Below are 13,708 nucleotides of genomic sequence, written 5' to 3' on the forward strand. Positions count from 1 at the left end.
CCACTCCTGCATGCAAAGCCCCTCAGCCGCTAGTGCGGGGGCCGTGTCACCCTCCCGCGTGCACTCGCACAAAGCCTCAGAAAACGAGAACGTGATCCCGAGGAGGACATCTGGGCAAACGCCACAGAGCAATGAACATGAACAGTGTCACTCCCAAGGTGACACACAAAGCCATTTTTTAACTGTGACTAGCCACCAGCTGCTGAGAAAATACAGCCTGTACAAGGTGGGAGGGGAGCTCTGATTTCTGGGCAATCCTTGGCATGGCTCAGGGACCCCGTTCTCTGCAAGGGGTGCATAGATGAGGAAAGAGATGTGAAGAACAGAAAGATATCTTTGCTTTCAGGATTCTTATTCTCTCCTTGCTTGCTTTTTCCACTCTTCCTCCTTTCCCCTCTCCAGACCCCCCAGCCGGCTTGCTATTAGCTATTCCACAGACACCCTCCTGCCTGCAGACACAAGGGCTGGTTTATTTTTTCCTCCTGGCATTAGTCTACAATGCAGAGCTGAGAACTTGATACCTACTGCTGCTGCTGTCGGATCCACAGCCCGGCTCAAATTCCAGCAAACAGAGAGCAACTGCACACTGTCACCTTGTGCCAAAGATGGAAGGGGAAATTTCTCTGTCTTATATATATATATTATATATATACACATATATATGCCTTGCAGCAGCTGCTTTTCTTATGGACACAGCATGGACCACATCATGATAAATACAAACAAGAAGCTGCAGTCGCTCCAGAACTGCTCGAGTAGGATAGGCCCAAGGAAGCACCTGAACATTACAAGTCAGATCTGTACAAAGCCTCTGGACAGACATACAGACAGCTCCTCTAAGACCCCCAGGCACCGGGCAGCATGGAGTGGGGCATGTGGGCAGAAGTATTAGAGCATTTATCCTCTAAATCAGGAGCACAACCCGACCCAGGGAGGGTTGCAGGCAGCAAACACATGGTGGGAGAAAAGCATCTTAGCTTGGGGCTCTGATCTACAGCTGCAACTGTGGGGTCAGTGCTCCGGTACTTACAGGTGGACTCCCCGCCCGGGTAGCCCAGATGGTTTCTGATGGCCTCCCATAAATCATAGTCTTCAAAATTGAAGGCAAATTCGTCAAAATCTTCATAGCCAACTGAGTTGCGAATGCAGGTGCCTAATGCCACCTCCGGGCTGCTGTCCCCTTCCGAGTCCTTGGCTGCCTCCTCTCCCTCTCGAAGCGTTGTCATTTTGTCCTTGCGAAGGTCAAGGGTCAGGCGCCATAAGCCACTCACCTTCCGCGGGGGGGCCGGGGTCGCCAGGCTGGGCGCAGGAAGCACCGGGCCCCGCGGGAGCCAGCGAGGGCTTCGCTGGAGCCCCGGTACCAGCCCCGGTGCCGCGCTCCCCTCGGCCCGGCGGCGCGTGAAGGTGCCGGCTGCTGCCGTCCCCAGGGGCCGATGAGGTCCTGAAAAGGAGGGCTGCACCCGGAGCTGCTCCCGTGGGTGGCTGTCCCGCTTGCTTCCTGGGAGCGCGGTCCTGGCTCTGCTGGGGGTCTCTTGCTGGATGTCCAGGGATGCGGTGCCGTGGCCCAGGGACAGCCTCGGGGCTGGCTCTGCGGGCAGCACTGCTCCTCTCCCTCACTCCCCTCCGGTGTCTCCCTCCCTCTCCAGCCTGCAAAGCAACCTATTGAATTCTCCATGTCCTCGGGCCCGGAGCGTGCATTTCCATGACGTCTCTTCTGTCTGCCCTCACGCCGTGCATGGGGGCAGGCCCTCACAAAGGCACTTCGGCAGGGGCAGCTGCCTCTCCGGGAGGAGAGGAGAGGCTCCTTACATCAGGCTCTGCGATGCCAGTGCTGGCGTGGCACACAGAGGGCTGATTGCTGGGAAAGTGTGTCAGGAAAGGAGAGAGCTAGGTCTCAGGGAGACACAAGGAGCCCTGGAACAGAGAGGGCAGTGGGATGGGTGGAGGGGAGCCAGCGCTCGCCAGGTGAGTGACAAGGGCAGTGCTGGGCTCACATGGAAACCTGGGGACTGTAGCAAAGCTGATAGGGAAGATAGAAGGAAGAGCAGGGACTGGGAGAGAGGGAGACCAGGATCTCAGGGGAGACTGGAGCCATGTCTGGAGCTGTTAGGGGAGAAGGCAGAGCAGGGAGATGCAAGAGACACACGTAGGAGCAGCAGAGGTAGTGTCGCAAACCACACACTCACTTTTCATGCCATCCAAGTCAGCAGACGCCAGCATCTGGGCCTCGGCCTCGTCAGTGGGGACGCGCTGGTACGCTGCGCTCTCCAGCGTGGTCATGCTGCCAATGCACATTCTCTCCTTCAAGTCGTAGGTCACCCGTTGCCCACTCACCACCTGGCCCCAGGGCTTGCGCTTCTCCCACCCACGAGACAGGCGTTCCCGAGGCCCAGGGACACTGTAGGAACCAATGAAGACACTGATGGTAGCAGACAGGGTGAGCAGGGAGAAGGACAGTGACACTGGTCTCTCTTGAAGCTGAAGTTCCTTGGCCCAGCCCTGACCAATAACTCCCTGAGAAGGAGCCAGGACTCACCTGTGTCAATACTCAACATTCACCCTATAACCTCTTATCTCCCCTGCAGAATGGGATCAAACTGCAGCCAGTGTCAGGGGCTCACTTCTAAGTCAACAGCCTCATGGTCCCCTGACTTGGCTGAACCTCCTGGGGCTTCCCACACTCAAGTCAGGTAGGAGGAAGGGCCCTGCACCTGTACGGCCCAGTGTCCCCAGACCTGCACTCTCAGGATCCCAAGGACCCAAGCAGGCTGCAGTAGTGCCAGGTTGACTGTCTCGGTTAGAGAGCAGCAACACTGTTGGCAGCTCTCACACTGTGCCCCGTGGACTCTCTGGTTCAGCAGGCAAGTTCAGGTTGGACATCTCCACATCTTCCTGGGCCACCCCAGCTTCAGGATCTGTGAGGGACCCCAAACCAGGGAGAGTATCAGCCAGTCAGCACATGTTCTCCTACCTGCGGAGGGAGGCAGAGCTCTTTTCTTGCAGCAGGTCAGCAAAGCGTGGCACGGGGGACGGGACACCACACTCCTCCTCCACGTGGAACTGTGCAGGGGCTGCAGCACTACCAGATTCATCCTCATCACTGCCGATGGTGAACTGCATAGAGGACAGTCCTGAGAGCAAGAGCCAGGCAGGGCAGCCTTCATCCCAACCCTCAACATGCAGATCCACCCATGCCTCTGACAGTCCCCATGATCCCCATACCTTGGGACCCATGCACACAACCACCCTCATGTCCCCTCAAGTACAAAAACAGTCTTCCTGTAACGTTTCTCAGTTCTTGAACTTCCAGGTTGTCCCCTCCAAGCACTTTTCCCAAGTAGCACGCTCCCTTGGTTATGCTCCCCAGCTCCCCGCTCAGTATCAACTACCTCCCACATCCCTCCAGCCTGCAAGACCCACCCAGGAAAGGATGCCCTGGCCTTGCCTTTGGTTTGCTTGGGTGCTCCAGCTTAGGGGACGTGTCCTTCCCACGAGCTTCACTCTCAGACTCTGCAGAGACCTCCTTCTCCTCAGCCTCCTCTGCCTCAGACTCTCCTTCTTCTTCCTCCTCCTCCTCTTCTTCTTCCTCCTCCTCTCCCCCCTCCTCGTCTACTTCCTGGATGGTGGGGGTGACTTCTGAGGGGGGCACTGAAGTTTTCTTCTTTTTCCTTTTCCTTTTTTTCCTCCTGCTGGAGCGCGGAGGCCTCTTTTGGAACTTGAGGGCAGGAGGGAGATGAGTGGAAAGGGGGTGATGGATGTGGTGTGAGGTTTGGCGGTGGACTGAGAGAGAAAAAGAGAGTCAGGGGCAGGAAGAGGCTGGGAGGAACCTGCCAGGCGCCCCTCCAGGAAACAGCCTGGTCTGGAGATCAAGGGCCAGGAAGGGCAAGGAGAGCCACCAGCCACCAGGGACACAGCAAAGCTCTTTCAGTGATGTGGCAGGCTGCATCCCGCCTGCAGCAGCTAGGGAAACAGCCCTCATGCAGTGCCAAAGCACCTCAACATGGCTTCACCACCCTTGGAAAGGCCTGGTCTTCCTACCTGCTGAAAACCATCTGCATGGCTGTACAGAGCTGCGGGGAGCTGCCAGAGGCACCATACTCTCCTAAGCATGGGAAGTATTTCTTACGTCCTCATACAGGAAGTTTGAGCTCTTCAGAAACACTTCTTTCACCAAAAACATCCTTTAGTTCCTTGAGATTAATAAATGTGCTCTATTTCACCCATAGGCTTTGATAAAAAGGCCCACCTGCCTACTCACAGGACTACTGTTGACCGTATCCTTTAGTGCAGATGCAATGCAGCCCTGGGTCTCAGGTACTGGGAGGCCTTGTACCTACCAGCATCTGAAATGCAGGCTCAGTTAGAAGATTCTCTTTTAAAATGAGGGTAAAAAACAGGACAGGAGAACTTTTGGTTCAACTAATCTACGTAGAGAAATTCACATAGGCTTGACCTGAGCGTTGAGGGAATTGAGCAGAGAGAAGAAATTAATGGCATTTCTGCGTCTTCACTGAGAAACACTGGTAGTGCACGGAGCAGGTCTATCTGCAGGACAAAGCCTCCCATGGAAGGGCTGCAGGACACATGGATTCCGGGGCTGCACCTGGAGAAGCCAAAACACGGGGGCACCAGCAACTTTGCAAGGGGGCTTTGCACAGCAGCTCTTCCTGAGGAATTGTTTCCAGTCTGTTTTGATTTGGTTCCTTCCCAGCTTTCCTGTGACATGCAGCAAAATCTGTTTATACTGAAAACTACCTTCAAAGGACATTTTCAATGGGAGCTGTAACCTCCTCCCTGGGAGAGCCAGGCAGGTTCATTGTTCTGGTGTCATGTTTCCTTTCCTTTGGTTTCTCAAGTCTTTTCTCCCTTGTTTCCCCCCTTGGGAACAGGAGGAATATTTCACACACCCCCTTGGTTCTGCAGGAGAGGCAGGAATAGAAGGGATTGGGTATGATCAAATGTCTGCAAAATGGAAAGAGCTTGGGCTCTTTACTAGCATTTCTTCTGAAGTGTTCTTTGGTTCTTTGAGCTAAATAGATTATATGAATTTCTAACATAACAAGAAGCAAGGAGGGCCCCAACTGTACAGACCTAAAGGCACATTGCTCCTTCTTGCAGCATCAAGATGCTGGCGAGATCACAGCCCATCTTTCCCTTCCGGATCGACCATATCTAAGGCAAATGAAATCCAACCAAGAGAGATGCATCTGCACTTCAGATCAGAAGGATGCCCAAGCTTTAGGCTGCCAGCTGCAAGGAAGTCCAGTGATGATGGCTGATCTGGCACAAAAAAGGGGGACACGGCTCTTCACTCCTGCCCTTAGCCCTCCTAACAACTGACCACATCTGCTGCAGATGTGGCCTGCAGGTGAGGAGAACATATTCCTCTCTAATGAGGAACCCATCCTTCTTCTTCCCTGTCCTCTTGCACCTTCTGAGTATCCATTCCCTGCTCTCCTTCCCTCTTGCCTTCCTTGCACTGCCTGCCTGCTGTATGAAAGGGCAGGCTTGTTTTCTATTGCTTGATGTGTTATAGATGTTCAGTTACACTTTTCTATGAGCTTGACACAAAAGATGCAAGTAATTTAGATTGCGAGCTGAGAGGAAGAATCTGAATATTAATAATTCCTGGCTTGGAACAGAACAGAAAGCATTTACTTGTCCAGACAGCATTCACCTCTAAGGGCTCACAAAATGTCTTTGAAAGTGATGACCTAACCAGATCTCACAGCTTTATGAATACGAATTACACAGAACTTCCAATACGATCCATAATATAGTTCTGGATAACAAGGATACATCGGAAGCGTAGAGGAAAAAGCTTGCTTCTGACAAAGAAAGAAGGATTTTTCCAACAGTACTGTTTAAGACTCCCTTCTGTTCCTAGGAAAATAACTGATAATTAAGAACGCAAAAGCAGTACAAATCTGCTGCCCAGTTTTCCAAGAAGCCCCTGCCACGTGTGCTCAAGCGGAAGCTCTGTGTACCCCGAGCCGACTCGTCCAGCTGCACACGCAGGCGGAGCAGGTAAGTCCTTCCGTCACGAGACAGATCCCCAAACGTGTCACCAGCGGCAAAGCTATTAGCACTTAGCAGCAACGCCGCGAGTGACTGTGTGCTCAGGTGGAAACTCGTATTTGAACAGAGCCTCCAAAGAGCAACAAGCAGCAAGTAGCAGCTGGGGTGCAGTACAGCAATAGCCCTTAACAGCAAACCAGCCTGCTTGTACAATAGCAACTGGAAATGAGTAGCCAAGCAGAAATTCCAAGGCCAAGCAGCTTTCTGATGTACTTTGAAACAAAACGTTCCTGAGGTTGTGCCCTATCGAAGCTAAGTTGGAAAATGAGCTGTATCTGCTTGTAGAGAGCCAGAGACTGGGAAAACTCTGGCTACCGTTGCCACCCGCCCACCACACACACAGCCTACTGCCTGGTGGATGTCTCTTCCTGCCCTTTCACAAGGACTTCAAGCGTCTGCCTCTAGTGCTGCTTCTACAGGGTAGTGCAACTAATCCACACGAGGCAATAACCTACAACGGCTCTTGTGGGTAAACTCTCATTTTACAAAGTGCCTTTGTGCAGACTTGTTCCCTCCAACATGGAAGAGGAGTCAGTGCAATAAACATGTTGACCAGTGGAGTTCAGGTGAAATAGCTACCCTATTTTAAACTCACATCCCATTTTTATTTTGCATGCTTTCTTTGAGCAGATAAGCCCTGTGGTTTCATGGGTGCTATTTAGAGATATACAAGCGTGTTTGACTGGAGCCATCTGCCTTCAGACGGAGGAAGACAGCCTGGCTTCTAGCCATGTTTGGATGTTTCTTTGCAGCCATATGGAGGAAAAACAGTTTCAAACTGGAAACTTTAACTCAGTGGAAGTGGCTACATAAGTCCCCAACACTGAGAGGTGATGAGCCAAGGCCCAGGCCTCAGATACTGACTGAGAGGCAGCTACGTCTTCAGAAATGGGGAATACCAGTACCCAGATCAGGGAACACCAGGACCCAGGAGAGAGCAGACCAGGGAGAGGCCATGAGCAAGGGTGCTGAACTGCATGGACCCAGTGCTTTGAGATGGCCCTGAAGGGAGAGAGCAGGAAGCACATCACCGAGATCCACAGGGCCCCAGGATTGGGCTAGAGAGGGGAGAAGTGATACAACAGTTCAAACCTACATACACTCGAAATCTCTCTCACTGTAGCTGCGTCTTTGCTTCTCCAGATCGCTCGACGCTGACTTGCTTATCAGGTCCCCAAATCTCTTGATTGACAAAGTCTTATCCAAGTCCTCATCGTCCTCGGCACCAGGAGAGGCTTTCTCTGCGTGATCTCTGCCCTGCACAGAAATCGCCAGACAACAATCAAACACTGTGGACTCCTACAGTCCCTGGGATTTCGGTACCCTGCAAACAGTGCTGTGCCTTGCTGGGAAGATTGATCTCTCCCTTCTCTTCTTTCCTTTCTTTCCTTCCTCTTCTCTCCTCCTTTTCTAGGGAAGCTACATAACAGCCTCCCTACCCTGGGAGGGCTTTCAGAGCTGCTCCCGCAGCTCTGGAAAGCTGCCCCTTTAGTGCATGGTCCTGCCCCTTCCCGCCTGCCCTCCGCTCTCTCAGGCCTCCCTGTTTACCTGGTCCCCGGCATGTTTTCTGTAGGCTTTTCTGCCTATCTTCCCTTCATTTCAGGCTGCGGGCGCTTCTCTGCCTTTTGCTGGTGGTGATGCCCTGAGAAGAGCATCGCCAGGTGACTCCTGTCCTTTCTGCCTCCCGAGCAGCAGCGGCGGATAAAATTTTCCGTCAATATAGCCGAAATGCCAGCGTTGAGCTGTTGTGGACTCCCGTGTTTCCATGGGAACAGGAGGAGGCCCAACTGTGACAAATCTGCCTGTGCTGGGTGGAAAGAGGGAGCAAGGCGGCTTTAGCCAAACGGTGCTGGCACTGCAAGCCCGTTCCCAGCCGGGCCGGGGCTGCCGGTTCTTAGAAAGCACCGGCCCCCGCCATGGCTGGGCCACGCAGCCAGCACATCCCTGGCACCTCCGCGAGGTCCTCAGGGTTGGAGAGAGCCGGAGGCCGCTCCAGGCTTTCCCCAGCCCGGGCAGAAAGGGTGAAGGGAGGCACGGAGGGGAGAGGCAGGAGCAGAAAGGGGAGTGAGGGAGCGTGTGGCTGCGCGCCCGGCGAGCGGCGGCTGCATTCCCGCCTCACCTGCTGCAAGTCCATGAAGGCATCTCCTACGGGAGGCGGCTCTCCAGCTGCCATTTTGGTTCAGGACCTAAGGGCCTGAGCAAAATATCAGCCCTTCTCTTTCACCGGCAGGCACCCAGCACACCTGGAGAGTGGCATAACCTGTGGAGAGAGGGCAGGACAGGGGATTGTCACGGGACACTGCCCCCCATCAAGTGGGGGCCTGAGGGGTCCCCTCATGGGGAGCCCCCAGCCTCATGAGGACAGGGCTGTCCCTCAGGAAAGGATGCACCAGGCAATGGCCCTGATCGCGCTGCCCCGTGAACCAGCTCTCCCAGTTCAAGGCCATCGAGGCCCTGTCATCTCCCTGCCATCTTCCCAAGGAGCAGCTGCCCTTGTGCTCACAGGGGCAGAGCGGGAGCTCTTCACACACTGCCCCGCGTGCGCCACACACCCGTGCAAAGGCAGGCTGTCCCCAACCATCAGGGAAGAACAACGCGGGAAAGGCACAAGCCCCACCGCCTCCCATCATATCAGGAAGAGTGGGAGGTGGTTCAGCGACTGGCCCTGGAAAGCCACCAGCCTTCCAAGGGCCATCTGTGGACACACAGAGAACACGGGGAAGGTAGACGTGGGAGACGCAAGACACAGGCGCACACACACACACAGCGGCTTGGGCAGAGCGGCTTGAGGAAAATGTTCTCATCTCACTGCACAGGAAGAGAGACATTTGTTAAAACTACAAGGGAAGAATACAAATGAATTCAAAACCGGCGAAAGAAAACATTCTTTTTCAGTGATGTCATTGACGGTAAAAAAAAAGAGGATAGCTTGAAAAGACCTAGCCTCTCTCTAGGTCTTTCAGATGAAGCATTTGCTGGCTATGAAAGACACATAGGGAGGCTTAAGGGACTAGATGTTACACTATAGGGATCTACCAAGAGGTTTCTTACTGTATCTTCTGAAGTACCTGGTATCCCTGCTTGAGGAAAGACAGTAACCAGACTCCGTACCAACTAGACCGGGCAGCTGATCCTCCTTCCATCTTTGAAGATCTCCAGAAGGTGCTACTACCAATTCTGTGCTTATCCTGCCTCCCAGAAAGCACCCAGTTATCTTACAAACCCTCAAATTCTGGGGCCATCTGTTTTTCGAGGGGCTGCTCTGACCACTGATGAAGCACACTCTTCTAGTCCAAGCGTCTCCTCCCAAACATTTTCTAGACGTAGCAGTTATCTCAGGACACGCTCACGCCAATGCACAACTGCACAGTGCCAGACGCATTACAGCCACAAGTCAGACATACTACAATGTGATATGGTTGCAAACAGGGAGAGAACGATTTTGAAGCTGCACACTCCAGTCTTAGAGACCAAGTCCACTGTGCCCTTGTACAATACCAAGAGGACCTCACAGGCAGTATTATGTTCAGTGCCAGAGACAAAAGTGACAGAAAAAAATTAACTGTGGGTATTTGTTAATGTATTTATGAGTGACAAAGACTGTAACCATGAAAAGACCCAAATTTATACATGACAAACACTCAAGTTAGATACGAGGAATACCAGAAGAACAGCAACATACAAATAGAAATATGAGAGTGATTAAAATTCAAGGTGAAACACTGGACTAACTGAATAACCTATGATTTTTGCTATTATTTTCCTCAGTTTGAGCTTCATTCTCCTAGTTGTCACGAAAAAGGCTAAAATCCAGTGGATGAAACTCCTCAAATCCTGGACAGGACTCTATAGTAATTGAACCCCTCAGTAAAACCCAAGAGAAATATGCTCCTAAGACAGAAGTCTAAAAAGCAAATGCAGAGTCCAAACTCAAAATGAAAAGGACAGAAAATAACAACAATATCCAATCCACTGTGATCTATGAAGGTTCCTACTTAATCTGTAATGTTTACATTTTAACCCCTTTTTTTCCAAGAAGGAGCAAAAGAGTTCAGAGAGGAGAAAAAAAAAAAGGCAGAAAAAGGAGAAATGTCTGGAAACCATTTGTAAAAGAAAGAGTGAGCTTCTTGTTTAGTAAAAGAGAGCAGAAGAGAAAAGGATACTGTTTGGCTTTTATTTACTTTCTCTTTTAAAAAGAGGGCATCATTGCATGAAATCAAAGAGCAACAAATCTGAAACTGAAGCAAGAGAATGTTTTGATACACTAAGAAGAAGGTGGAGGCTGGCTCTGCATCACATCATGGACAAAGTGCAGTAATTTTTTTAAAATGGTATTTATACAGAACATAGAATCTCCAAAATTACAGCAGAGGGGCCTAGCTGCAAAAATCCATTGTAAGCACTGCTATTTCAAGGTGCAAACTGGATACAGGGGTTTGGAAGAAAGATGCTGCAGTGGCAAAATCTCCAAAACTAGCAAAGCAGTAAAGGTAATTAAAGAAAAAAATGAAATGCTCCCGATGCTCAGTTCCTCATCTCTGCTACTACTGCATCTTGTGGGACCTCCAGCGGAAACTGGAAACTATCAGGAATGCTGTAAAACAATGTGCTTTGTTGTCACAGGTCAGCTGCAGGTTCGTCTGAAGCTACAAAAAGGCCCACATGGGTATTCTTGAGCAGGGAGGGGATGAACCAACAGGCGGGAGAACTGCTGGACACAATGAGCACTTCTGGCTGGAGCTTTGCAAAAAATCGTAGTGAATATAAAGCTACGGTCTGACTGCCTAAATGATGATAAAAGGGATGGAAAATTCAACAGAATCTTTCTCTGCCCACACAAGCAGTTATATTTTCAAATGTGCTGAAAACATGTCACTCTGTAATAGCTCTGCTGAGCAGCTAGAAGTGAGGTGGTTATGGAAGTTGTAAAGGAAGGGGGCCCCTGGCTCTGCAAGAGCACCTCTCACTGGCACACGGGCTGGAAAAAGCCTTATGCTCCCTTGCTGAAGAGGGAAGGGTCCCTGCAGGGTCTGCAGAGCTGGCGCACGGGCTCCTCTGCCAGGGCCAGCCCCAGAATGGATAATGTCCCATACTGCCCCTAAGCTGAGGGATATCTTGGAGGACCATTTGGAGGAGGCTGAGGGATATCTTGGAGGACCATTTGGAGGACCTCCATTTGGAGGTATGGCAGGGAGAGTTTCCCATCAGGGAACACGGTTGCTCCCTTTCGGTGCATTAATTTATGGCTGGCCAGTAGAGGCCACTTGCCCCTTTTTCTCAGGCACCTGGTGCTACCACCTCGAGGAGGCTTGAGAGCCACCTGCCCAGAGCTGGCCTGGCATTTCTGACACCTACAGAGAGAAGGGGTTCAGGGAAGAGCAACAGAAATTGCCAGTAGGCCAGAGGGATGGATTTGTAAGGAAAGGTTAGGTGCTAAATTTGTCTAGTGCGGTATGGGATGACTAAGATGGGGAGGGGACATGCCAATATGTAAAACATGACTAAAGGCTTTTTTTCAGGCCGCCCAGCATGAAGTGACTCAGAAAAGGGGGTTCAAATTTAAGAGAGAAACTTATAATGAGTATCAGGGAGATGTCTGCTAGCGAGACTCAGGCTGAACCTCCAGCCTGCAGGGATCGCTCCCGGGGCTCTCGAACGAAGCGTGCGAGGCAACAGCGAGGAACGAGCGAGGAAGCCCAAATGAGCGATACCTCCAGCCCACTGCATCGCGTGGCTGTCGGCAGTAGGTGATTCAGCATTCCTGCTGGAAATAATTTCCAGTAATGGAAGCATAATGCCAGCAGGCCAGATTCACAGGGAGGCCAGAAAAACCCACCAGCCTGTGGCTTGTGCCCCCGCACCTTCCCTCTCCCTCCGCAACCGCGTCCTCCTGCCCACGCCACTTCCTGCAGACTTTCCTCTCTCAACACGGCCTGCTCTGTCCACGGACAGAACAGAGCACATCTACATTGTCACCGCTCACCTAAACAATCCAGGCAAAACAGTCCTTAAAGGAAACCGTGCGGGAGGGCAGGTGACAGCGACCAGGCTGCCGCAGCCGGGCGGATCCTGCAGCCGCCAGGGCAGGCTGCACGAGGGCTCCCTGCCCCGTGTGCCACCTCGCAGCAGCGCCGAGGCTCCCCGGCCTCCTGGCAAGGGGCCTTCGTGGGCATCACTGTGCCCGACCGGCGACGGGAGCCACAGTTGGCATCGCCCCTGCGAGAGGGCTCAGCCAGGAGGGTGCAGCGAGGGAGCTGCACACGAGGGACTGCACAGGAACGGCCCCCAGCACCCACCTCCTTAGCTCTTTCCTAGCCCAAGCTAACAGTAATTTTGCTGGGGAGTGTCTAGACAAGAGGCTGATGCTTATCGGGACTAATGCCACATGGGCAATGCTAGCCTCAGGTAAAGGACAGCAGGAGAACCTGGCAGACAGGCACAGGCAGGAAAAGCTCAGGAAGGAGAAGGATTAAAGGCTTGGAAAGGTTTCCCCCGCAGACACACTGACAAGCATGTCCACGGAGGCGAGGGGCAGCACAGGCGCTGCTGCCTACACCGAAGCACTCACACTAACTGCGGGGGCCACGGCGTACGTGGAGCTCGCTCGCTGAAACAGGACTGGACTGTGCACAACATTTCGGGTCTGCCACAAGGGAGGAACAAGGACACGCGTGACAAAACAAAGCAGCACATGAGACAGAAAACACACAAACTTTTTAACGGGGAAGTATTTAACCCGTGGGTCTCTCTGCCACATGGCTACACTGAAGCTAGAAATGCTCGAGGATGTTGTAAGGCTGGAGCCTTCCAGGGAATCCAACACCGCAGGGAAGCAGCTGCGCAACCAGCGTGCGGCCTCGCTCCTGCAGCCTTCGCATCCCTGTGTCCCTCCTCACATCCCTGTGTCCCTCCTCGCAGGCCGGGCACACAGCCGAGGGACGCGGCTCGTGGCCAGGCGCACACACACCTCCGTGCACGCACAGGGAGCGAAGCCGGTCCCACAGTGGCGCCAGCCCCGGGCGCTGACAGCGACTCCTCCTCACGGGTGTCCGCAGGGCCCTGAGCGCGCAGGCTGGCGGGGCGGCCGGGACGCGCGGGCACCGTGCACCGAGCCACGCCGTGCCGCTGTGGCACGCGGCGCCGCGGGCCCAGCCACACCGCACGGGGTGCCACGCGGTGACACGCACCGTGCTGCGCATCGCTGCCCATGCCGTGCAGCACCATGCTGTGCCGTGCAGCGCCGTGCCGTGCCATGCAGTGCCGTGCCGTGCCATGCAGCACCGTGCCATGCAGTGCCGTGCCGTGCCATGCAGCACCATACCGTGCTGTGCTGCTCTGCACCGTGTCATGCAGCGCCGAGCCGTGCCGCGCCACATCGCGCCGTTCCATACCGTGCCGTGCAGCGCCGCGCACCGGGCATCGCGAACCGGGGCCGGTGCGGAGCGCGGGCGCCGCGGGACACGCGTGTCCGCGTGGGCTGCAGCCGGGGGAGGTGACAGCAGCGGGTCCCGTCCCCCCCTCACTCCCGCCCCGATCCTCCCGCGGCGGCGGCGGCCCCGGGCCGGCCCTACCTGGCGGCGCGCGGGAAGGAGAGCGGAGCGGAGCAGCCGCGGCGGCCACGCGGCCTCCC

General features: G+C 53.7%; 1 protein-coding gene across 1 annotated transcript in view; it reads right to left on the reverse strand.

The window, feature by feature from the left end:
* The window catches only part of SLC4A3 (solute carrier family 4 member 3), a 31,976-nt gene extending 18,304 nt beyond the window's left edge, over window positions 1-13,672 (reverse strand). The window contains exons 1-6 of the mRNA XM_026053441.1: window positions 13,650-13,672; window positions 8,198-8,338; window positions 7,179-7,335; window positions 3,446-3,780; window positions 2,972-3,114; window positions 2,187-2,398 (exon numbers count right to left, since the gene is read on the reverse strand). Of these exons, the coding sequence (XP_025909226.1) occupies window positions 2,187-2,398; window positions 2,972-3,114; window positions 3,446-3,780; window positions 7,179-7,335; window positions 8,198-8,251 (901 nt within the window). The 5' untranslated portion in view covers window positions 8,252-8,338; window positions 13,650-13,672. The remainder of the gene's footprint in view (window positions 1-2,186; window positions 2,399-2,971; window positions 3,115-3,445; window positions 3,781-7,178; window positions 7,336-8,197; window positions 8,339-13,649) is intronic.
* Window positions 13,673-13,708: the final 36 nt, after the last annotated feature.

Source organism: Nothoprocta perdicaria, unplaced genomic scaffold, assembly GCF_003342845.1.
Source record: "Nothoprocta perdicaria isolate Ctin4 unplaced genomic scaffold, notPer1 scaffold_0, whole genome shotgun sequence".
Classification (NCBI taxonomy): Eukaryota; Metazoa; Chordata; class Aves; order Tinamiformes; family Tinamidae; genus Nothoprocta; species Nothoprocta perdicaria.